At 40.3% G+C, this 26,490-nt stretch overlaps 3 protein-coding genes across 4 annotated transcripts; 1 reads left to right on the forward strand and 2 right to left on the reverse strand.

Moving 5' to 3' along the window:
• Nucleotides 1-77: 77 nt before the first annotated feature.
• LOC118825382 lies at nt 78-5,589 on the reverse strand. The gene is made up of 9 exons (XM_036595968.1): nt 5,256-5,589; nt 4,647-4,800; nt 3,692-3,900; nt 3,442-3,559; nt 3,078-3,286; nt 2,708-2,825; nt 1,588-1,757; nt 755-852; nt 78-135 (listed from the first exon to the last, which is right to left on the reverse strand). Exons 1-9 carry the CDS (start codon nt 5,376-5,378, stop codon nt 78-80), a joined length of 1,257 nt encoding a protein of 418 aa, XP_036451861.1. The 5' UTR covers nt 5,379-5,589.
• Nucleotides 5,590-11,419: 5,830 nt separating this feature from the next.
• On the forward strand, nt 11,420-15,883 carry si:dkey-19b23.7. Of its 2 annotated transcripts, none has more exons than XM_036597077.1 (8): nt 11,420-11,716; nt 12,092-12,163; nt 12,309-12,380; nt 12,804-12,976; nt 13,068-13,125; nt 13,249-13,420; nt 14,345-14,542; nt 14,977-15,883. In XM_036597077.1, exons 1-8 carry the CDS (start codon nt 11,705-11,707, stop codon nt 15,093-15,095), a joined length of 876 nt encoding a protein of 291 aa, XP_036452970.1. In that variant the 5' UTR covers nt 11,420-11,704; the 3' UTR covers nt 15,096-15,883. The 2 variants fall into 2 exon arrangements, with proteins under 2 accessions (XP_036452970.1, XP_036452971.1); XM_036597078.1 differs by having other exon boundaries at nt 11,420-11,710.
• Nucleotides 15,884-16,030: 147 nt separating this feature from the next.
• On the reverse strand, nt 16,031-21,906 carry si:dkey-19b23.8. Its single transcript, XM_036597079.1, has 3 exons — nt 21,581-21,906; nt 18,776-19,465; nt 16,031-17,992 (listed from the first exon to the last, which is right to left on the reverse strand). The coding sequence occupies exons 1-3, from the start codon at nt 21,627-21,629 to the stop codon at nt 17,907-17,909; spliced, it is 825 nt and encodes a 274-aa protein (XP_036452972.1). The 5' UTR covers nt 21,630-21,906; the 3' UTR covers nt 16,031-17,906.
• Between the last annotated feature and the right edge of the window lie 4,584 nt (nt 21,907-26,490).

Genomic DNA, 26,490 nt, shown 5'->3' on the forward strand with positions numbered 1-26,490 from the left:
AATGAGTACATGGAAAACATGGTTATGTATGATTATTTTATTGTTCTCTGAATATCACATACATTGCAGAAATGCACTCATTTGCTTGTTGCAGCACAAGACCACATGGTGCAGGTACTGGATTCTTTGTTGGATCTATAAACACAATGATAGAGGATCATGAAACAGTTAATGCTTATGAAACCGCTAATGGGAGTACACTGCATGAACTATTTGATGCATAAGCAACTTCATGAAGTATTTGTTTGACAAGTCCAGCAGGCACAACAGTTATACCTTCCATCCTGACCTGTTCAACATATCACAATGGCAAAGCATGAGCACATACAAACAGTAAATTATTAATTTAATTGATAATATCAATGGCTACTGCAGCACATTACTATACTGAGGAATATTATTTTACATTCTGAACAACGAAATAATGATACCTCTGATGAGAGGCTGATAGCAATGGTTTATCCCTTTGGACCTTCATGTCTGTTTCCAAGGCAATGATGGACGTTGGACGGCTGCATTGCGAAGGGGATGGAGTGTCAATGTTCTGGTGTTGTTTACCGGGTACCGACACTGCAATGTCAATCTTTCACAGCATTTCACACAAGACCAAGTAAGTTGGAGGTAGGAGGAAAAAATCAGCAGGATTTCAACCAGTATTATTCAAGCATGAGCACTCCATGAATTTCAAGTAGTAATGGCTTCCAAAGTCTTATTCCTCAGTCAATATTGAGAAGTGGTTAGAGTTGCATATTACCTGTACGGTGAGTCAACGTGTATAAAGGGGTCTTCTTTTGGTAGAAACTTCTGCCTGTATCTTATCTGATTCTCATACAGCAGAAAATTGTCCTCCACCTGGATGACGACATCAATTAAATCTTTAAGGCTTTCAGCATCCCAACTCTCTGGCATCTTGCTGAACTGTTAAAATTGTTAAGTAAATTACCAGTTAAAGTTAATGGTGCTCTTTAACGAGTCTTGTTTGAGGGAAGGACTTTGAGCGTTATATAGTCTTCAAAGTAGAAGTTAACTGGAAGCGAAGGAAACCATCTGAACCAATCAGGCCCAGTCTATTCAATTCCAAAGCTAAGATTTCCGATCAACAGATGCCCTTGCAGAATTTAGAGTGCCTGGTGCTGGGACTGCCATATTTAAGCAATATTCCTATGCATAATTTATAAAACGTTGTTCAAACTTCTGTCTTATAGCTCTGAAATAACTGAACTCTGATTGATGCAGTAACAAGTGAAAATTAGTTTTTTTATTTTTAGGTGAAAATAAGTACACATCTTCCACGGATAACACACTTTAAAGCACAATTTAATGCAATTTAAGTTTGACACATTGGGGAAAAAATGTGACCTGTGCAACAGTTATGGCACATAATGTCTATATTTTATGATTTTTTTTACTGAGTAAAACCTAGCAAATAAATGGAAACTACAATTTGCAGAAAAAATGCATTAAGTTTGTTCTCTGTAAAAGATGTGTTAACTTATCGTTAACTTAGAAAATAAACAAAAACCAGAGGTGTTCACACTTTTGCATTCGACTTCATCTATCACGTCTGCTTTCAATGTGTATGCTCACAGTCACGGTGGTGCCACAAGAGTCCAGGCTGAAGTTGAACAGGGCTCTGGTGCTGTCTGTTGCCACAGGTGTGCAGGAAGGGTCCAGAAGAGTGGTGCTATTGGGTCTGACTGGAGGGATAGAGCGAGTCGTGTCTGCGACCACGACCATCCTTCCCTCAGGCAGACATGCTGTGAACACAAAGGCAAAGGTCAATGTGTGTCATATGAGAACTGTGAAATTCAAATGATGCACTCATTTTAAATTATTTGTATTATGTATTTTTGAATTTATGTACTGCGAGACAAATCAAGTTAGTTCTGACTCGTGTTTCTGGGAACATCTTAGCTTCAAAGGGTCTTCAAACTACAACTGATTTGCATAAGTTTAAAAAAAAGTCTTGCCAAGTAGACACTAAAACAGATCTGCTAAATGCTTCTTTGACAGAGAAAAAAAATCAAGCTTTACTCCTGCTCCAAAACTGAAAAAACCCACAAGTGTTTCTATCCCACTGATAGAAAGTGTATCTTCCCACTGTGACAAGACAGCTCAACATTGGGGGTCTGAAAGGATGTGCAGCTCTTAGGAAGCTGTTAGTGAAACAAAGAAATAGAAAAAAGAAGAAAATTTGCAAATCAAACAAAGAAGCTGCTGGAGTTCTCAGAACAACGGATTGTCCATCCCAAAGTACTTCATCATTCAATGTTTTTTTGATCACTTGGATTGTGAAAAACCAAAACAAGCAACAACTTCCAAGTCTGGAGGTGTGGAAAAAAACATCCCCATGGACATCTTAGAACAACTGAAAGCACATATTTCTCAAAAAGAATGGAGGCTGTAATAAAGGCAAAAAAAGGAGACAAAAATTGAAAACTGAAAAAATGTATATTATATTTATATTATATATACATTATATTTAGTTGTTGAGGCATCTGTGTAATATTCTGTAAAATATATGTCTTCTGCCTTTTTCTAATCCTGAAAATGATTAATCTTTGTTTATTTGCTTCTTCTGACTGGCTGGAAATTAAAAATAAACTGAATGTCTGTAATTTTGCACAGTAGAGACAGAACTGTATGTGGTAAGGTAGTGTGTGTGTGTGTGTGTGTGTGTGTGTGCGCATGTGTGCATGCATATTACCCAACAAATCTCTGACTGGAAATGTGCAGCGCTGGACCAGGGAGTGCTCCACCTTGAGCGTCAACACATCCAAAGCACTGACCTCCACCTTAGCAACCAGGTCCTTCAAACTGAAGTCCTACACATACCAACAGCTTGAGTTCATTCATGTTCAGCCACTTTTCATTATCAGTGTACGAGATAATCTTTCTTCAGCACAACTAAACAGTGTTTGACACTCCTGGTTGACTAGGATTAGAGTGTAACCGAACAGACCACAAGATGGCAGCAGAGGTGAACAAAATCTCTATTCCTAAAACTTACTATGCTTCACACATGTTTAAGCATAAGCCTTGCTGCATTACTGCTACTGTTACAGCTTTTCCAGCACCTCATAAGTCATGCCAGGGCTATACAGGGGCAATTCCACACTCAAGTGGTCATCTTCACTCTTCAGTCTGTAACCTCCAAGCCGTACAAGCTCCCAGTCCAGCCTGCGTTGCCCCACATACAGCTCCCACTGCACATCTTCTGAGCCATAGTGCAGGCGCACCACAATCCCTCTCTCTGTACATCTGCCCTCTAGCCTGGAGGAAACAGCTGGCAGCGACAGGAATAATGTTACTATTTCAAAAATACAAGCTTTTGTTATAACAGTGAGGATATACACACAAAAGCACTGCAAGACAAACCAAGTTAGTAAGCCAAAACAGCGAATAGCAAGCCACGTTCACAATAAAAAACTCTAGTTTTACCTGGTATTTTTAGATCAGACACTACATCTGTGCTATAGCTGAAATGCTCCTCTTCAGGTAAGATGAAGAAGTCAAAGGTCAAGGCCAGGATGTGTCTCCTGTAATGTTTACTGATAACCTGAATGGAAACAAATAGTGGTGATGTCTTTTTATCTAGCAAATCCAAACTGTAAACAGCAGAAAATCATACCCAAAAGTATTATTATAAAATATGTACACGTAAGATGTAACTGCAAAGGCAAATATCCACCTTTTGGGTGACCAGTGGGTGGGAAAAGGGGACGTGAAGTGTGTAGGCATGGCTGCCATTGGTGAAGAGAAGCTGGGTCAAATGAAGTCCTTGGTGTTGTGCCTTTGTCCAGGTCATTGTATCATTCCCCACAGTGATATTTTGGAGTGACACATCAGCTGGGAACACACCCAGGGTGATGGAGAACATACTGGTTGAAGAAACTGTGTCTTTAGACAGAACAAAAAACATAGGGCATATCAGGACAGTAGTTCATTTTTAAAATGCCGATGACGGCTGCCTGAAGCATCTAAGTAGAGGTCTGCACACCCGCAGAACCCACCACAACATCTTGTGGCGCATGACTAATTTTCAGTCTTGTGCACGGGAGCTGATGGGTAACAAGCCCACAGCAGACAAAGCACGCCTGAAGAGAAATCACTAAATCATACACATAAACAGTACACAATAACAGTTAAATGACTAAAATAAACGAAGTCATTCTAAAGAGTCGCAAAGCCACCGATCACGTGAACAACACGCAAATTCTTGTAGCTTACAGAGATGGCGGAGCCTTCAGTCTGACGGCCACAGTTGCCAAGCCCAGAAAAATACCAAAAATAACAACTCTGTCGTTTAATTCTTGCTTTGTGTTTACTGGGAATAAATGGCGTAAGGTAAAGTTACTTCACAGGAAGCCCAATTACAAAGACTACTGTGTTATTTTAGCAGAGAATAACGTATTTGTGAAAAGACTACATCAAACACTGGACGTCAGTTTGCCTTGTTGGAACTGAGCGGGTGGGAGCGAGCCAAAACTTTTTGGTTGCTGGCGGCAGTGGGACAAATTATTCAGAGTTTTTGCAGGAGAGGGATGAAATCTTGTGGGAGCGGGTGGGAAAAAACAGTCTCGTGCAGACCTCTACATCTAAGCATGTAGTTTTAAGATGAGTACAGGTTTCTGGTGGATCCTCACCATTGATGAGGGTTGGTGTTTGAGGCACATATGGTGTACAGAGGAGTCGGAAGCTGCGATGCTGAGTGTGAAGCCAGATCAAATCTTCCCAGTGATGCATATAAAAGAGCTCCACTGACAGAGACTGAACATACTGGCCCATAATGACATCACTCTAATGATGAGAATGAGAGCATTTAAAGGAATACACCATCATTTTTCAACCTAATCTCTATCTGCCACACCGGAAACATGACTAAATACCATGGACAGTAATTTCCCTGTAATCATAAAAGAATATCCATTGTCTCAAAATACATTTAGGTTAATGAGAAGGAGTTTCAGCATCTGCCCACTGGCTTCTGTTATGCCTTTCATTCTTTCACTAATGAATGGAAAATGTGTCAAAATTATTGTCCATAGTGATCCTACAGATGCAGCAAAAAGTATGCAGCACTGAAGCATGCATGTATATTCTATGATAAAATTATTTATGAGCCAATAATGTGCATGAGGGGCTTTTTTCCCCCCCAGATAGACTATAAAAAGATGATCTAATTGCACTACAGCAAGGTTAACACTACTATCATCAAAGTCTTACTTTTTATTTTTTTTTACATTTTTGTTTACCTTTATTTGTGCTCCATTTGCCTCACTTGGAATCCTGATCTCCATGGTATGGTCTTTCAGGGTGGCTTTGTAACCACTTTCATGCATCTCACAGTCACTCAGCATTCTTCCCCCTACTTCCATTCTTATTCCGCCGTTTCTGAAGCCATGCACCAGAGAAGAAACGGCCAGAGGGAACGACCACAGCAGGTGAAGACCATCCACCACAGCCTCAGCTGAGGAGAGTGAGAGAGGTGGATAAAGAGATTAAGGGCAAAAGATATATACTGCAAAAAATGAAAAAGAAAAAAACAAACAAACAAAAAACAAACAACAACAACTGAATAGCATTATAACAAATCTACATTAAACACAGACTAATGTTTGTTGTTTTTTTTTTTTGCTCTATGGCATTTTCCTGGCTTACGGTACACTGATGGCTGAGTAGTAGTAACATTTATTATTGTTATTATTATTTTTTTTATTATTATTATTATAAGCAGCAGAAGAAAGATGAAGAAAAAAATAACTAAACTCCTTGTGCAGGCCACTGAAATCTCAACTGGGATGGATGCCCCTTCAAGCTGAACAATGATGATAGCATCAACTGCTTCCATCTGGATGTTTTGTTCCTAGTACACACAGAGGCAAAAGAAATGATCAGTGAAAAAGCAGTGAAAAGTTACACTAATATATTAATAATCACTGGTCAGATAGACTGTGTACATTCTAACCTTGCGCATATAGGAGAATGGTGATGAGTAGGCACCGCGCAGTAGCATTCGGGTATCGGTGGCAACAATGTGGTACCCTAACGCTTCAGCCTCTTTGATTGACTGAGATGCATGGTGAGCATCACCTGGCCTGTAGAAGATCACACGCTCCATGCGCATTTGTTCTACTCTGTCTTCAGATGTCTGGATTCATTCATTCAACAAAGACATATGAGTTCAAAATCAATCATGCATTCAACTTTACCACTAGTATTCTTTCAAACCAGCGGGTTAAAATTTGTTTGGACCCATGGCTAATAACTTACAAGCAGTAACCTTACATACCTTAGACTGCAAATCAAGCAGTTTCACTCCTTGTGATTCAACTGGGATGTGCCATTGAACGGAAACCTTAAAAGAAAGATATATTCAACTTCTGTCTCATGCCCAATGCAAGTATGCTGCAAGCCGCTGTGGTCCCACCTCCATGTAGTTCTCCTCACAGACAATCTCTCTAGGGCTCCAGGGCTCAGTCACAGAGCAGTGGAGTTTAAACGGGTAAGCATCAACGCTCCCATCTGATTGTCTGTTGACAAACCACACTTGTAGTCTGAACTCAGTGTCTCTCTGCAGCCACACAATAGAGAGATTGGAATACAGTCAACTCACAGAGCACTAAACATACCCGCATAATCAAGCAGTCAAGTCTGAACTTAACAGATTATCTGAAAACAATACAGTGTCTTAAAGGGGCATTCCAGCCTAAACCAAGCATTTACTACATTATTCGCTGTGTTATGCAGCATTCTTTACCACAGCATAGCATGCCTCAGCTTCAACTGTTTGACAGTCCATGATTTTGTATTCGTTTGGCATTCTCATCCAATTAATATCCAGCATGCATGACGGACACAAAGAGGCCACTAAATGCAGACATTATTTAGCTTCTTAGCAGTAACATCGGCTATCTGGCTTCCTTCTGCATTAGACAGCATGCAGGGAAAAAAAAAACAAATTTGAAACAGTCCACCCTCATGTATCCACCTCAAAGCGCTTGTAGTTTTTCAAAAATCCCTCTCACCGTCAAGGTACATCATCAGAATGGGGTTAGTCTTTCACTCTTGGGACTATTGGGGCACCTGAGCAGACATATTTATAATAGATGTAACAATGGTTACATTTTCCATTTTGGCTGAAGTGCACCTTTAAGGCATGGAGATGAAAACCCATGACCCCTCTTGAGCAAAAGGTCTTCTGTTACATCTTAATCAGCTGCATTACAGTAATGCATTGAGAGAAAATTAGGCTGTATAACTTACCCTATTTTCTACATAGCAGGCGAGGTAAGAGGCCCGGAATACAAGATCTCCATGGTGATTCAACACCACTGTGTAGCCACATTCTGCAGCCCGTTGACTAGACAGGAAGTGGATACCAGTGCTGTCTGATACAGGAAATTAGGTCATATATTTATTACTCACCGGAAAGGGTACATTCACTGACCACCTTATTAGAATCATCTACCCTGTAGGTAGACCCCGCTGGTGCACAGTTATAGCCCATCTGCTATGATGCATAATTTGTTTTCAGTGGTCAGTTTCTGACCACAAGGCTGCTCTTTGCTGGATTTTGGCTGATGTACCGATACCAGCACCACATACCACCATACCACCACTATATCAGTTTCACTATTAAATTGAGAACGGTCCACTATCCAATTAATATTTGATCACAGCGGTCCTGTGGAAAGAAACTGAACAATGATGAATAGGGTCACAGGTAGCTGCCACAGAGTGCCTGAACACAGATGGATATGAGGGAGATATACTACATGAAATGTCCCAGCTGTCTAACAGTGTGGTAGATGCTTCTAAGAAAGTGTACCATAACCGTTGAATACACTTCTGTTTACCTTCGATGTTAAATTGCACCATGCTCCCCAAAAAGCTGGCCTTGACAGACAACCAGAAGTGGCGCTCATGACACTTTGCTGTAAAAGTCCCTTCATAATGACACCATTATCACAAGACAATCAATCACTTATAGCTTTCTTGCACACGTTACAGGAAATCAAACACATGTTATCATTTCACAGGTTATAATTTCAGCAGTTCTTCAGCAGAAGCACTCTCGTAAATAAACAAACAAAACAATAATACTGTCAATGTTTTGGCAGCTGTGTAAAACTGCCCCTATAAAGGCTTACTTCCTGTTGTGGTCACAAAGGACAGCATCACTTTTCTAAGTATTTCGACTGAGTCATGTTCGGCTGAAATAGTAGTGACCTGGAGTGCTATAAAAAGTGACTATGGCCACCATTTGACTTTAATTAATCATTCAATTTCCTGTTTTTTTTATTAGGCGACTACTTTGTTGGCTGCCACATATCTGAGATATGCCAATTCAGTGGAAGGATTACTAAAACTGAGAGGTAGTGGCCAATGGATTGGCTTATCAATGCCAAAATTTCTGCTTAACGAAACTGATGTAAGATGTAAACGGAGGGTGGGGAACTGAGGACAGCACATCAACTATGATGAGTTGAATCAGGTGTGCTTGAGCAGGTTTATCACCAAAATGTGCAGGAATCAGGCCCCCCAGGACCAGAGTTTCCCACCCCTTGATGTAATCAAAGTCATTCAGAGTGGTTTGATGTGAAATGTGCCATTCTGGAGAAACCTAGAGAGTCAGAAATGTTCACAGCAGTGGTGACAGGGACGATTCGAAGGGTTTAACACCCCAAAAAGCTACCTCACAAAGCTTTTGCCAGACGTCTGAGAGATTCTTTTCTAGAATCCATTCATTTCAGAGAGATACATACAGGCTGCTGTAAGGCAAAATAGTACCCCAAAAACTGATTTTTTCATATTTTATCACTATCAACATTACATACAAAACCTGTAGAATCCCTGATCATTTTGTATAGTAAATAAAATGCTATATTTGTGTTGCAGCCATCAACTCAATCACCTCATCACCCTCACTGTAAAGGAATCAGAGCCATATGTCTCTCAAATTAACCATTTCACACCAAACCATTCTGATTGGCTTTACTTATGCCTCAATGTAAGCATAAAATACACAGAAATTTTGAAGTCAGTGGAATTCCCCTTCAACTTTCTTAACATACCTTCAGCTTCATTGGGCCTCATTCAACAATCATTATTAAGAAGAAATTTCTTCTTAAATCCCACTTTCACAGTTTTTATGAAGATTCTGACATTCACCAGTGTTTTTTGTTTTCGATTTGTTCTTAGGTAAGAACAGAATCCACACACACTCAAGAACACAAAGGTGAGAACAGTTCTGCGGTTTGAGAACACGTCACGAATCTGATGTAAACTTTTTCTTAGGACCTTTCTCAAGAACAAAATTTAAAAAATCTTAGAAAGATATTGGTGAATGAGGGCCATTGTATGTCAGAGTTACTGTCACTGCAAGAGAAATTATATATTCCACTAGGTCTATACTGTTAAGAAAATGAATAAAAATAAAGTAACCATTCAACTTAGCACCCACGACTTACCAGCAGGTACAGTGATGGAGTAGCTGAGAGGCAGGCTCATGAGCAGTATTCTAAAGAAGATGACAGTATATGAAATCCATTCACGTGTCTGATGCTTATTTCTTACATACAGTCTAGGGTTGCCACCTCTCCAGGATATTCCTGGATCACCCTGGATTCTGGCTGCCTGTCCAAGTAAAATGACCCAGATAACAAGCATATATCGGTCCGCTACCTTGATAAGGTAGGCACCCTGCTGATCCACCATCGAACCACCCAGATTAAGGTCTATCTAGTCTTTCACCATACTGAGAGAGAAAAAAAGAATGACTAAGCCTAATATAAAATGATTTAGCTGAAAATGTTGCTCACACTGGGCGAAATTTAAACGCATTGCTAAACTAATTTATAAAGGATAACGAAAGGAAGTACGGGGAAAAAAATAAGTAAATTGGACTGTGAGTGGAAAATCAGCGAAAATAAGCATTTTGTCTCACATTCTGCTTAACCACCATTGGGCTGCCTGGAAAAGGCTGAGCAAAAAGCCAGCGGGCCTCCAGCTTTGCCCTCAGTGGGCCAACAGTGGCCCACTATCCTCCTGTTATCTGTGGAATTACATTGCTGGACATAAATGTCAGAGAATCTAAGCATTTTCATATGTTAGTATCTCAGTAACTAAGTATAGTTTCTTATGAACTTTAAAACCTTTATTTTTATCCAAACAAACCATTTATAAACATAGAATAGGTCTGACTCGTTAAGATTAAGTTACTCAAATTACCCTCAGACCGTGTTTTGGAGAGATGCAGTGCTGGTGTTTATGGTCCAGGCAGTAACGCGATTAAGGAGAGCTAATTAGGTTCTGTGGCTGAACTGACCATCTACTGTACACTGCGTCGTCGGCAGAATCTACCCGTCCTCTGAATTTAGTTTTAAAAATCAAGTCACCGATCGAGCATTCAGGAATTTTAACTACAGGGCTGCGGAGACGAAAACGTTAGTTAAGGCCGAATTTTTGACGTTAATCTACAGAAGCTGGACACAAACTTTCAGCCAGTTTAAACAGTTGAACGACACACTGCTTTTGTTGCTTACCTCAGATACATATTAGGAAATGTTAAACACATGACAGTATTAATCTCGACGTATTGGTAATTCGTTGAGGTAATGTTAGCTACAAAAGCTAACCGTTTTTGAGGCTAACGCCATTTTTGAGCACGTGGGAAAGAGCGCGTTCACGCGGCGCACACTTTGTGCAGAATGTGTGAAGTGCACGTGCAGCAGGGAGCCCGCGGTACTGCGCATATTCGTAAGGAAACTGATTTACTCAAATACACCAAAGAAAAACGAAGTGCCTAAGTTGATAATCAAACTCTAAAATTAGATTGATAACAAATGTGTTCAAATGCCTGCTGGAAAAAACAACACAGGAAATAAAAAAATGTTTCTGGTGGTTTTTAACGTGCTTTTGCTTTTCTTGATGGGTTTGTCACAAAGTAAATACAAACTAATAGGTGACCAGTGACGGACGCATTTGGTGTTTTTCTAATATAATCAACAGGACACTAGTGGCCTCTAGTGGTCATCATTAAGCCAGTTCCAATAATGAATAAAAATAACTTAAAAATCATAGAAACCAAAAGTTTCTGTTGGTTTCTGGTGGTGTCCAGTTGTTAGTAATGGTACTCTATGTTTTTCTGATGGGTTGATATCACACTGTAAGGATCCCAATGGTTTAACATGTGCTCTGATTCCAGATGCCTTCCATTTCCAAATGCAAGGTGTCCTGCAGGAAATTATGGGTCGTTTTTCAGCATAGTACATGCTGCACAGGCTTATATTATGGGTAGCTACACAGGTCTTATTTGCGAGCAACAGGTATCCTGCTTTCCTCATTTTGCGCTTTTTATGAAGAGCTACACATTCAGACACTCCCTTACGTGCGACAGCAGCCTCTATCTGCAGGATGATCAGCGGGAGTCCAGATCAGACACGAATCATGTAGAGCAGTGGCGGTTTTTCAGTGGATAAAGTGAATGAATGCAGGAAGAAATTATATATTATGTCATGAAAAAAGAAAAGTTGACGTCCGTTAATGTTCTCAGACATCTAAGAGGAGAGATGCGCCGCTGGTGTCCCGCGTTAAGGCGTGTCTGTGACGGCGACAGTGCGCTCGCACTAACGGCAGCGAGCTAAATCGGTATTGAGCAGAAATAAAGCTTTCCTACATCGTGGATGTTCAGGGAGTCGACATGAGTGTGAGTGTGAGTAAAGTAGGAGAGAACGAGACGCTCGTTTGTTTGTCTGAGATTATGTGTTACAGTTTGTGCTGTTAGTGTTAATAATGTGTAAAAGAGGATGATTTTCGAGTTGAAAGCACAGATAATCTTAATCAGACATTACTGTTACAGTCAGTGTCGTTCAGGAGAGAAAACGTCGAGGTTTGATTTCCAGCTCCGCGGGGTGCTGTGGCTTGGGTGGCGTTGCTAGGAGACAGGGCGTGGGTGTGGGGGGAAGGCAGTTCAGGCCTATGTTTATTTTTACATTAATTTCTTAATGCCGTTTTTTAGAAACTGCATCCATGAAAAGACGAGGAGGCAGATTAAATGTATGTCTTTACTGTCTTCTGTTGGAAACAGAACAGAGAGAGAGAGCAGAAGAGAAGGCTGCAGCATTTCCTGGCTGACCTGGCAATTCTGGGATCATTACAGGTTGGATGGGGGCTGAACTGATTTGAACAGTGAACTATCAATACGATAGAAAAATCACACTGTAATAACTGTTGATTTGTGTCAGTGGGCTATGCTGATCATCTCAACCTGCAGCTTGTCCTTCAACCCCCCCTTCTGTTCGCAGGGTTTTCGTTATTTTCAGCCCTGGCTAAGGGGGAAAGAGGAACTGCTGCTGACTGTTGTCAATGAAGATTTGGTGGGATTTTTCTGTTTCTCTCTATTGACATTAAATCATCATCATAGATCCGAATTCTGCACTACAGTTGCTGAACAGTTTCATAGACTCTGAAAATGGGCGTATAGTTTAGTTATACCATATTTTGTTTGTTAGGCTAATGTAGCATATTGATTAGGGCGGTAATTAAACTAAATTACTCAGTTAAAAATACTTGATTGAAATGTAGAGTTTATGTCTTACAGTAAGAAACACATGGCCTCATTATTTTTTAAAGGAAGGTTTTCAAAGGCTTCCTTGTTTATTTAAGCATCTTTAAAATGCTCTGTATTCTTAAGGTCTGTTATTGTTAAGTTTTTTGTTGTTTGGCTTTTAAAAAAAAACAAACTCTTGTACAGCCTTCACTTTTTGTCCCATCTCCTAAGGTTTATTCTACACCTCTAGGGATGGCGTTCTCCTGGCTTTCCTGTCTCTGTTGCCTCCTCCTTCACCAGTTCGACGTGTAGTAGCAGCTACAGTCTGGATAGTGACTATGACAGCTCCCCTTTACCTGGGGAAGGGCCTCAACCCAGGCCCAGACCTCAGCCTCCACAGGCCCCTCGACAACAGGCCAACAAGTAGAGAGATTGTTTGAAAGCTACTACATATGTGGTAATATACTCAGCACAGCTCTATAGACTCATCACAGCTCTGTGTTGTTCTGTACAGGAGTAATGATTCCCATCTTGTCCCAGCTTCGCCCAGTGAGGAGGAGATTGCTGTGCCTGTAAGTGACTGTTAATGTACATTTTTTTCTTCATTACCTTTTCTTTACTTCACGTATTAATAGTGACAATTAATCATTTTTACTGTGTATGTTAAAAAAAAAGATGTATGTGTTTAAATACAGGAAATGAACTGCACTCTTTTCCTGTTGGCTGGCTATGCTAAATATGGCCGGCCATATGCCTGGATACGATCCAATCATGAGCGCTTAGTTAACATCGGAGGCACTGATTCGCTGGTCAAAGACACGCCCATGAAGCTCAAGTCCATCACAGACTGGGTTTTAACTTCTCAAGGTTGGTAGATTTGATTCCATATTACAGAGCCCATCTCATGCAAAGGCAAATTTCTTTACATTTTTCGAAATAAAGAGTGAGTTAGTATGTAAACACTGTTAAAGTGTCAAAATATGACATTCCTAGTCTTTATGGTCTGTATGGAAACTATATGGCATAAACAGCTTATTTTAAATTCGTTTTGAATTTCATTTTGAATTCAGCCGACAGCAGTTTAGCTCTGTTCATTCGCGCTGAAATTATAAGGAGTGTTTCAGCCTGGACTTCTTTTTGAACGAGGCACAATACAGGACGACCATATGACCAGTGTTTGAGGTTCTCATAACCAGCTGTAAAGGCACAGTAACAGAAACGTCCAGCTTAATTCTATAAGAAATTGGAGACTGGTCATGTACACTGTTAGAAATAAAGGTACTGTGCAGGTACATTTTTCATTAATCAAGGTATAAACAATGTAAATGGTCCCACAGTGGTTTTAAGGTCCAAATTCGTACCTTAAATAAGTTTTTCCCTGGTGAAAAGTACATATTTGTACCTTTTCATAACCTAATGTTTTGAAACAGAACAATAAAACAAAAAGCTTGTAGATGAGATGAAGTGTATGGAGTCAATACAACTTAGAAAATGTAATTTCAATGAATTCTAGTACAGTTATGCTCCCCGACTAAAGGTAATGAGATGTACCTTTAAGTGTAAAAATGATTTATGTTGTTTTTGGTACATAAACCCAGTATCATAAGTGGACCTCAGAAGAAGGTACAATACAAGAAAATGTTAGGGTATTGCCCATTAGTATCAAATACAACAGACTTGATTCATATACAGCCTCTTTTACTCATCAGCTTCCTACTGGACACTAGAATTTGGCAGTAACCCTGTATAATGACAAAATCCTCATGTTCTTTTGTGCTTTTCCCCTGACAGGAACACAGGTGTGGGATGTAGTGAATGAGCTGGTGGGTCTGTGCACAATGCCCCCTCCAGATAATCCTTTCGCTCTGGACATGCGTTACCTCCAAACCCTACCGCTCCCAGAGCGCTTCCTGGTCACTGGGGCCCTCCTTAACTTCCTGGAGATGATTGTCGTTCAGGGAAGTCGAGAGGAACCCTTCTATGATATGGGTGGGTGCAAGACAGGCAGTTCAGAGCACACTCAATCTGAGAGCTGACCCTGGTTCTACTGTAATGGGAGCTGTGAACAAAAGCATATGCTGGATTTCTGGACATGTTAACCCCATTATCACTGCAGTTATAAAACTTTTCTTTGAAATGAAAACTATATAGGAGAAAGAAAAATCTCATTTTAATATATGTTGGCATAAGAAAATTTCTGTTGATTCATTTGTTATGCAAATTTTACACACTATACACCTAGCATTTTCAAACAATATGAAAACATTTTTTTAATGCTACAGCAACAATATGCTTAATCTAACATCCATTGTTAATTTGAACTGCATTGAAAATTTCCTCTTTTTAACTAGAAAGCATAGGAAGGTCCTGCCAGGATACAGTAGCCATGAATACTAATCTTCATTCACATCTCTTCCTTCTAGTTGTGAAGGAGATGAAACCCTTGAGGCGACTCCATTTCCAGAGTCTTGTTGAGCTTCACAGGCTCCGTGGGGTGAAGAGCAGGAGCCCCTCACTGCCAGAGTCCTCAGACGACCAGTAAAAGGCATCACACTGCCATGATGACCACTGGGTCCAGTCTGGAGATCACAACAAGCTGTTTGCACAAAAAGGAACTGTAGCAATCATTCAGATGAAGGAATTGAGATGACATTTAGACCCAACTGAACACACAGAGGTTCCTGAGGGTCCATTTGTCTTGGAAATTATGGGCGTTTGAAGAAATACCTGTACCACTAAGATATTCTACGATGTGTGGATGTAGTCTTCATAAAATACTTTTGGTGCTGAATCATTCAAGTGCTATTTATCTCACTATATAATTGTTTAGAATTTGAATATCTTAGTTGGCCAGACATTGCAGTTAACCTAAAAATCATAAAACAGCAGGACATTTTTCTCAGTTTGAGTCCGGTCTGCTGCTGTCTGGACACGAGACTTGGATATTAAACAAAAACAGATTTGTTGTTTTCAACTTCAGTTCCTATAATTTATGCTCTGTGCCATTAACAAAATATTACATTGTTCATCTGAAAGTGCTGATTGGTATAGAAAAAAACTGATAGTGACTATGCTTGTCAGAACGGAAGTAAAGCCTTACAGATTTTACTTGTAGAAGGCCTGCATTGTATACAAGGGTGTTGGCATTAAGCGTACAGTAGTGTTTATAACACATAAGGTTTTATGGCATATCCTATTGCATAAATCCTAGGCTTAGTGTCACATGACATTTCAGGGGGCCACTTGGTTTTAAATCTTCAAAGGAATTCATTTTAGTGGAACCCAAGGCAATAATCTGCCTTTGAAGACAAAATTAAAAAGTTTCCCTTCTGTGGTTTGTGATGACATTTTTCAGTGACAGAGAGAGATGGGCAATTATACAAGACAATGACACAAAGTAATACTGTATAAAAGTTTCAATTTTAATAAGATACATATATATTTAAATATGTACACAGAATATATAAAACAAAACCATGCACATTTATTAGACAAAAACCCTCAAGCAGACATACAGATCCTGAAAGCAGGTCTGGCATCTTTGTAACACGGGTTACACTTTAATATGCTTTAAATTAAAACCAGCAAGGATTAAAATATTCAGAAAATGAATGATCTACTTGCCTGGATGCTGTAATAATTGGGCCAGGCACAATAAGCTACTGAAACATGCAGCTACGTCCAGTCAGAATATGTAACAGCAAGGATATGCTGCCTGTATGAGATGGATATTTATCGCTGTTGTCAGAAGAAAACCTCGTATCTCCATTTTTGACATAATTTGAACATATCTGTTACCCTTTATATTATTTGTAAATTTCATGATGAAAGGACTAAAAGAAATTAACCAAAATGCCTTGGAAAAATTCTGGTTCCATTGATTAAAAGCAAAGTAGGTTTTTCCTTCTCCTGTAAAGTTACCATTTTGGAGATACAGGGTTTTCTTCCGACAAAAGCATCATGGGGCTAGGACTCAAACAGTAAATCTGGACCATTCAGACAGTTTAGAGTACATGGTTTATGCCAATAAAGCAAGAGGATACGTGACAAGTGCTTGGCACTGTTAAAACTCTGCTTAGGTTCTCTGTGCATTTGTTAGCATAATCAGCATTTCGATCTCTTGGTCTCAAAAAAGTCACTAGCATGAATCTGCAAAATGTGGAAAAGAAAAACACTTGAATTGATGTTTTGCTTCAAAACTTGCAGAGTCATGAGGGCAGACAGGGGAAGGAGGAGGGGCAGGGACATGGCCCTACTGGAATGCAGGTGCACGGCAGGAATTCCAAACTGCTTAGAGCGCACTGTGTTCTCTTACCAAGTGCGCACAAGAATGCAGAATACCTACTCAGTCACTTTGTTTTCTCTTTGGGAAAGTACTTAAAGTCATGGCTTACTGCCTCGCTGACAGTTTGCTGGGAGGCAAATGAAACGGTGAAAATCTTCGGAAGATCAAATCTAATGTGAATGTTTTTTCTGCAGAGAAATGAATTTGGCCCTTACATAGCAGAACCTATTTGCTCTCATGGTAAAAGACTATAAAGATTAAGCAATGTAAGGGGAATTAATGTGAATTAACTAGTTTGACCTGTAATAAAAAGTCTTAAACGACTGTACTGGGGCCAAAGGTATATGTGAAACGTCTAATTTTTGCCACTGTATTTTAACAAGGTAATCCACTATTATGCTTGAATTAGAATTATTATTGGAATTGTCTTGCTCTGCCATTCTTGTCCCAGCATCCTCCCTGTTCCCACACAAATCTCCAACATGACATGTCCAGTACAAACACAGACACGTTTCCTGTTTCACTTTTCATGAGTCACGCTCACCCCTTTCCCAAACATCTCTATGTACTTAGAACAGGGCAAACTGTTAATAAATAAACCCGGTTAAAACACTTGTCTTACTGTTAGCAACTGGTTAGGTTGGTTTTAGTTGACTTTGGTGATATACTTTGTCTGCATGACATTGCATTCTAGGCTCAATGGTCCCAAGGTACCGACACTGGTACACAACACTGCCATCAATAAGATGAACAATAGAATAAAATAAAAATGGCCAGCATATAACCATTGGCTCATCCCCGTCGTCAGTTATCAGTATCTCTGTCCTGAAGGAGCAATAACAGCAAATTTGGCATCACTTCAAACACTGGCTACAGTCTCAAGACTACTTTCCTGGGAGGAAAGGTTTGGTGGAATCTGTTCTGTCCAGTCCAGCTGTTGTTGCCTTTCTCTCCCCTCCCACCTCCTGTCTCCTTGCTCCCACCTCCCCAAACACGCGAAAGTGCCTTCTTGTTGGTAAGATCCCATAGGGGTCAAAAGATCAAGCAGAAGGGTTGAACCTGGGCAATTCAGTGCCAGCTGTCACTTCCTGATCCCCGTCTGGTGATTGATCTCAGAGGACTGCGAGACACAGAGCCTTTCTTCTTCCAACGGACTGTGAGCATGAGAAAAAGACAATATTACATTCTAGCACAACAATAGTGTAAATAGAACAAAATACACATAACCATGCGTATTAAATATTCATATGGGAATCATAACAGGAAGGGGTGTGACAATTCACAAAATTAATCATTTGATTTGATATGATACAGTGGTGATTCAATACAGTTTTCATTACATAAAAACGAGTGAAAGGAGTGGCTAAAACATACCTTACGGTAACATGTTAACGTTCCCATATTCAGCTTATTAAAGCATTCAACATTATAAAAGTACAATATTTGAAACAAAAGCCGTAGTGTCCTCATCTAATGTTCTAGCCACAAGATAATAATATGTTAGCCCTAAACCAATAAATTAAGCACGAGTTAACATGCTAGTTACATTACAATAATACAATATAATACAGTGCATTATGATTCAATAAGCTGTATTGTTATATAACAAACTATGGCTGAAATATGTATTATTTGTTAACCATTATCACAATACTGGCCCTCTAACCAGTCATTGTATTTTCATCGCGTACTGCAAAAATCTTAGCTCTAACTGAGTATTTCTGTGGTGAAGGTATTTATGCAATCCAACAAATGCAAACCAGTTATTTTGGTCAAAACAATGCAGACTCATCTGTTTAATTTATTGCACGCCGCATCACAATGCACTTGCAATATTTTGCTCATTTCATATTGGACCTGTCATTTGTCATTTACATACACTAGGCTTACATTAGGGTTCTAAGGGGATGTTTGATCATCACTTCTGCAGCGCTCACCTTTTCCCAGACTGGCTGGCAACGTTGACACTTTGGGCACAGCAGAGTTGCTGAGCACCTCGTCCTCCTTAGCGACGCCTTCTGCCTGTGCCAACGTGGCACACCCATCCTGCCAATCGCTTAATGCCCTCTGAAATGATTTTGCCAGGCACGCAGTCATGTCCTTAGCCCTTTCCACCCGACTACACCAGAACACCCTGCACTGCAGCTGCTGACCTGGCTGCCTGCAGATATAGAGAAACACGTTGGGCCGGGCTGTGTGCGAAGCACAGTACGCAATGTCGTGCAGGTAGGTCTTGGTGAGCTGCCTCCCCGTGCTTAACTCTTTAACTTCCACATAGCGTGGCCGCACCACCAGGGCATGGTCCTTGGATAACTTCCCAGGTGCACCGTCTAGAAGCCGGTCTATGGCATCCTCTGCCTGCTCCAGGTCCAAGGAGAAGATTTTCTTGGTACCCAAATAGTGCACCTTGAAGATGGGGTCTCCGTGAGAAAGGCTCTCAGTGCGGTCCCGCCGGAAGTGCCTGCGGAGGGCTGCGGGGGAGTTCTTTAGGGTCTGCATCAAGTGGAAGGAGGCCAGAGACATGGTGGAGTTCTGGAAGAGATGGATGCCTTTCGAATAAGAGGGACCCTTCTTTCCTTTTTCCACCGATATCCCTGATGTGAAGTGGTGGGATTCACCCCGAAGATCTGAACAGGAAAAAAAATATGGAAAAGATATAAGCTAGACATCCACAGCATCATTACATTACATATCAGAGAGTTGGGAGGACATTACATCATGCTGGCAAATTCCTACAATATTAAAAATACAAAAGCTGCCAAAAAGGGGTCTTTGTGTCATAGATGAATCATTTTGGTTCCCTAAAGAATGTTTGATTCTTCGTATACGAGCTGTGTTTTTAAAAGTATAAGAACCTCCATTTAATATAAATTTTCTGTAACAGTTAATAGATTTTTCCTTGAACCATACGTTCAAGCCAACGGCCAATTAGGAATCTGTATATGGCTGTATTTTTAAGAGTATTCTTGACTGTGTTATAACGTGATCATTTGCTGGAAGCACTCTTAGTCTACTGACAACCAACTCTACCATGGGTACTGTGCTGCCCTTTACAGAGAGATTCCAGACCCTTAAACCACAGCGCAGGATCAGTTGCACTTGTGACGCATTAACTCGGAACATTCATTCAAAGTGCATCAAATATTAAACAGGCTATATCTGTGTCTGCAAGTGAAAACTGCCACTGTAACCAGTGTTACATGAGAGCATTTGTCCAGGATGGAAAAAGAACATGCAGTATCTCACACAGTGACTGTTCAGGGTAGTTTTCCATACAAGATCTTTGAGTTTTCTTTGAGCCATGTTTTACTTAAAAACAGTATAGGCTTCGCACACTTATGAAAAAGGCACTATGGTCACTACAACAATTTTAGATCAAGACCTGCAAACTCATGAACAAATGTCCATTAACTAAAATAAGTGGACTATAAAAAAAGTCTACTTTTAACCTTAAGGACTACAGCTCTTCACACTTTCTAGACAGGCTACAGTAACAATGTACCTTGACTAGCCAAACAAGCAGACTTGCCATCTCAAACAGGCACTTGACACAAATGTATTAACCAATCCTGGGGGCACCTGGGGGTCAATTCCAACAACAGTAAGAGTGGGCTATACTAACGGATATCGGTTATGTAAAGGTTGCAGCTACCCCTTTGTCTTCAGTTCCTGAAAACATCTCACTTTTTTTCAGTACATTGTGTTCACCCTGCAGTCCGAACTATTGTAAAGCATTTTATTTTTTCCCCCTTTCTCTTTTCTGGCCTATTATTTCAACATCCCTGTCTGCTTCTGATGTTGGCCAGGAACTGGACCACCAACTGCTTGAGCAGTGATGGCCATTGTTGAGCCACAGGAAACAGCTTTGGTCCACATCCCCAACACCCCCCGAAAATATTTCTTGTCCAAAAGACAATGGCATGCTTGACCAAGTATGTCATGTTTGAGGAAGACAAACAAACTGGACAGTAATTTGACCCCAGATGACAGACAAAAAGAACTGCAGATAATATACGGCCACGTGTCCTTTCACAAAGAGGAGATCTTCCCATGACTGAATGACTTACACCATCTCAGACCAGCAGTATTCCACATGGAGGAAGTATTACAGTCCAGTGACTCGTCAGGAGGGGAGAAAAAACACTTTATCAGCAAATACTTATGCCATGATACGCTCCATGATGCTTCATCGTTCAATCACACGAGAAATCAGGGACGTACTGAGCCGTGTTACCAGGCGTAGCACATCAGACTGGCTGGGAAATGCTCCCTAAATGCGGCACCAGTTCAAAAATCATTCAAAAGCAAAAGCTGTTAAGTAGGTTTTGGAAAGGCTGTTAAATTATCCTCAGCTCACTCTTGCGACGAGTTTTACTCTACACATACAGTCACCTCCTGTACAGTCCTTCTAACTCCATGAAAGCCCATGAAGCCCCTCCATCAGTGCTGCTGCCCTCAGAGGCTTCAGCAGCAAAACTAAACTTCACCAGCGAGACGCGCCAGTGTCGCCAGTGTGAATCATCGAAAAAATAAATGTAGAAAAGGTATTTTTAATGACTTAAAATTTAATAAAAATAGGCGAAAATAGACGGAACATTCTAGAGGGTGAAAAAAATCAGATCAGCTGGACAAGGGTTAGCGTAATGCTAAATGAATGAGCTCCTCTCACAGAAACTCAAGTTCAACCGGAGTAAAGAACCTCAAACATTTGCTTCGTTGGTATGAAAGAGAGCTCTACTCACCTCTCATACAAAGCTCATGCGTTTCTGAGTCCGTATGAAGGAAAACCATTCGTTCTCGTCTGTGGTCGGATTTTTCACACTAACGTTAGTAGCAGACCCCTCTGAGCACCTCCTCACTGAATTCACTCTCTAAAAATGCTGCCTCCGAAACCGAACACCTCTAGTTAGCAACTTAGAGAGCTCAGCGTGTATCGAGCATCTCCAGGCCGGTTCAGCTCAGCCAAACAGTGTGAAATTGGAGAATCGTCCTTTTCCAGAGCTGAAGCTGATGATGTGGTGAAAAAGGCGTGCTCACTCCTCCGAGTCAAGCTCTGTCTGCTCTTAGCTCTGCGTGTGAGTCAGACGCGCGGCGGAGGAGCCCTATATGAGCACAGCCTCCCCTCCACCCGTATTCCGCCAGGCCACGCCCACTGCGCCCCGCAGACGCGTGCTCTATTTTTACTGACAGACCTTTGAAAGGGATGAGATACAAGCTGAAGCTTATTGCATCTGTTGTAAGGTATTTCTTTTCTATTTAATATTTTACATTTCATTTTCTTTCTTTTATTTACAAACTCTGGACATTTATTCTTCCATCTTGTTGAGATATATTGTAGTATGTGTATTACTGTATTGCTAAAAAGCACTACAATTCATGATCCGTATATTCCGACAGAGAAATAAGAGTCATATAAAATAACACGAGCTATATATTAAAAAAAATATTGAAAATGAAAGTGTAATAAACTTGAACTTTATATTGGATGTAAGGAACTTCATTTAGCATAATGCTAAAATAATGGTAAAATTATTATTTTGTCAATTTTTCGAACATTCGTTATTTTTTATTTCTTTTTTTACCTCATTAATTTGCAGCGAAGAGCATAGCCAATGAAATTATAAGACCACAGCTTTGAACTTCTGACCAATCCTTGCGCAGGGGGCGGGGTTTGGTCTGGATGTTTCGGAATACGGGTGTGCAAAAGTAACGTGGGCACACCTCCTGAGTACAAACCACGACGTAAGAGCAAACAGAAGCAGTGTGAGGTAGACGAGTGAGTGTTGTGTCTTATTTTCAGCTCCGGAGAGGCTGAGCGGCTGCGGTGTACGTGAGAGTTCACTCAGAGGAAATGTTACTATTATGTATGTGGAGGGAGAGAGTGGCATTAGTTGCTAAGCCAGTATGTAAATGAGCAGATACAGTTAGCATCCAGGGCGCTTTATCAGCAGAGCACGTTATAGCAAGACCTGCAGACAAGAAAGTCTGAGGCTGCACAAAAAAATGAAGAGCATGGTGCAGAAACATGCACCTGGGCAAAAGGCTATATTTGAAAGCAATTTACTGACCTCTGTCTTGGTAACTAAATGTCTCCCCCAAAACAACTGCACTAGACATGAAAAGCACATGGCGTCCTATGTAAGTGACCACTAGATTAGGTGATGCTTCTGATGAGGTATGATGAATTTAATATTTTGGGTAATGGTTTTTTTTCTGGGCTTTCTGAAAGGGCAATGAGGCAGAACAGGCTAAATAGGTACCATGTGTGCAGAGAGAGGAGAGAACACAGAGCTTCTGTGTAATCAGCACTTAGGCCTGGGCGGCACACCCACCCTCCCTACTTTTAGCAGCACAGCACTGCCATTATTGAGGTACCAGTGACGCCACTTACACCCCCTGCCCCCACTAATACACACACAAATACACACAGAAATAAAGGCACACACTCGCCACACCACATAAAAGCATGATTTTCCAGGAGTTTGACGTCCAGGACCCAGACTCAGGATGACTGAATGCTTGTTAGATGTACAGCACTTGACGTAAAAACAAGAACGAGTCTGCTCCCGGTAAGGGCGGGACTGAAAATAGCAGTTTCTCACTGTTACACTATATTTTGTTATATTGTGGGTACCTGTCCTTGGTGCTTGGCTTTATTGGGAAAGCACATACGTGTATACTGCAATGGCCTTTCCCATAGGATAGAAAAATCAAAAGACAGACCTCCTTAGTATCTCTGTAGTTTCTCCTAAATAACAATGAGATCAGATAAACAGACAAATGAGGCTTTTGCTGGAGACCCCTGGTGTCTCCTCTTGATTTTTAGTTGAGATCTCAATAAAGTTAAACTTTGTGCTCAGGTTCGTCAAGATAATAACACTCATGTTCATCTGCAACTAAATTAAAGACCAACTTTTCTCATCTCTGACTAAGAGCTTGCTCAGTTCTGATGATAGGCTAATATATTTTTGTGTCTGGGGTGGAAGAATCTCATGTCTTCTTTTTGTCCAATGTTATTTCTTCTAAGAAATTTTAGGAAACTCACCATTACATCTCCTGAGCCAAGATTCGAGCAATAAAGTTTTCATCTGGGTTTAACAAAAGGGAAAAAGAAAAGAAAATGCACTGTAACAAATGAACATTCAGATCCAGAGTTCAGATGAAGTCAGGAAAATGTTTTATTGCCAAAAAGTAGGACAAGGTAATATCAAAGTAAATGCACTTATGTAATACACTTAACGCCTTATTTACAGGCAGTCCCTTTGTGGCACCCCTCCCAATTCCCTTCAAACTAATTACCTGTTTCCTCTCCATCATTTCCCCTGTTCATGGCATAGGAACATGATTCTGGTGACTTGATAATGTGACCTATAACACAATGACAACTTGAGTGCTAAAAAGTACAGAATTCAAATGTAAATACATTTATAATTTAAAATAGATCAATTTGGTGCACTGAAATCAAGACTTGCGATTAATCTTCTCAAGCTCTATACATTACATTTACAGATGATTATCTATTTCTATTGGTTATATGACTTGTTTGGGCCACTGCTGAACTATTTGTTCTGCTATGTTTCCCAAGATTGTGAACTGACGGATATTAAAAATAGCCCGTAAAAAGCTTTTGTGCTTTCTTTCCCCTGCATCAGAATCATGGTACAATCAGGGCAGCCACCCACTAGTTCAGCATGGTTCTCCTATCCAACTTACAACATCTTATCAGGCGAAAGCATGAGATCATAGGGGAACTGGGAAAATCTCAAAGAGAACTAAATGTCACAATCTAATCCTGAGTTAGGGACATGTAATTGACCAACATATAATGAACTTCTAGGGAAAGCATAATGAGACCGTTATTATTCTTAAACAATTTCAGCCAACCTTCTGAATATACCTCTCTGGTTTCGTTTTTTTCCATGCTGCTCTTTCTTTTTTAATCTGCTTTGATTGCACAGTGAACACGGCGGTCAAAATAAACAAATTGGTCATGTTGAATGGTGGATTTAAAAGGCTCAGATTACCTAGACAGCAATAATCTAAGCCAACTACAAATGTTAAACAACAAACCTCTGACAAACTTACAATAACTGTTTTTTTAGTACAGTTCTGTGCAAAAGTCAGAGACCACCCTTCCACCCTTTACAGCAACTATTAACTACATTTTTTTTCTGTATGTAGTTTTCTGTATGTAATTTTCTAAGAAATCTGTAGGGATATTAGTCTACACCTTCAAAGTTCAGTCTTAGAAGTTGATTGCATCAGTCTACAAGACTCATTAGTCTATAAATCCTTACACCACATCTCAGATGTCTAGTTTCTGTGTTCTGGTGCAAATGTACTACTTTTTGGTCTATTTTCTTTTCTCAGTAACAGCTTCTTGACAGCTACACCTCCTTTCAGACTCATAGAGTTGAGTTGTTTTCTCACAGTGGAAGGATGGACAGAAACACCTGTGGATTTGAAGCAAAAATAGAGCTTGATTTTCTCCTCTCTCTATGTTACAAGACATAGCAAAATGTTTATTTAAACGGAAACGGTGGCGCACTGAACTTTCTGTTGTGTCACACAAGCATTGCAACTATGGTTGCTGAGAGGGCCATTCCTGCCATTCTTTTTGAAGAATTTTTAGAGCCTGATGGGTTCAAATGCGTGTTTAATACTAGTCTTCTAACATCTTCAGTTTTTGCATACACTAAGCTGCAGAGGCTGCATTTGTAGAGGACTTTATTAGAATCCATGTGCACTGCCTTTTTAATACAGTGGAGTTTATATACAAGTCACACATGATTGGGTAACATTTCTGACACACCTGTCAAACAAGAGAAAACACCCACTGCACACTGTTTTGCACTGTTTTGACGAAACGTTGTTCAACCCGGAACCGTAGCAAAATGGTACACAGTGTTTTGAGAGTGAATGTGCCCATGGTCTTGCATGGTTGTTAGAAGTTCCAGTGTCGCTGCATTTATATGATTTTTTGAACTCCAGTTTTGGAAACCTCAATTTTTTCACTTATTTTGCTTAGACTTTCTATTTTATGCAAATTAATATATTTAATCTCTTCAGATCTACTTTCGTCATTTTAGATGACTAAAGAAAGAAATCTGAGGGCAGCTGAGGTGTATCTGTGTAGTTGATTGTGTGAATGATAGTGAAGGCGAATATAGTGTCAGTGGCCTCTGTGGGAGCAGCTCTTGTTGGGAGGACACAGCTGTAACTGTTTGGTTTTAAGATTGGAAGGAAGATAGACTTAAAATGGCAGTTGGTGCACAAAAGAAAAAAGCAAATGAAATACTGATAGATTTGTTCGTCGGAGGCTTCTGTGTAATTTTCTGTTAAATATGTTTTCTGCTATTTTATGATGCGGAATCCGTATTTAATGTCTTTTCACTGGAAATTAAAAAACAAAGGGTTGGTCTCTGACCAGTTTGCATGGTATTGTACATGTTGTACATCCAATGCAACTTGGTGTGTAAATCTCAAATATGGGTGGAATTAAAATATTGAGAGTAGAAAGATCACATAATTTTAATCCAAAGGAAATGGACAGACAGCTTTGAAGGGGTGGGGGGTGGGGGGGTGGGGGGGGATTGTCCTTTTTTAACCAGTGGTGGCATCCGCTTACATCCCCACTCAAATCGAGAACTCT

This window comes from Colossoma macropomum, unplaced genomic scaffold, assembly GCF_904425465.1.
Source record: "Colossoma macropomum unplaced genomic scaffold, Colossoma_macropomum, whole genome shotgun sequence".
Classification (NCBI taxonomy): domain Eukaryota; kingdom Metazoa; phylum Chordata; class Actinopteri; order Characiformes; family Serrasalmidae; genus Colossoma; species Colossoma macropomum.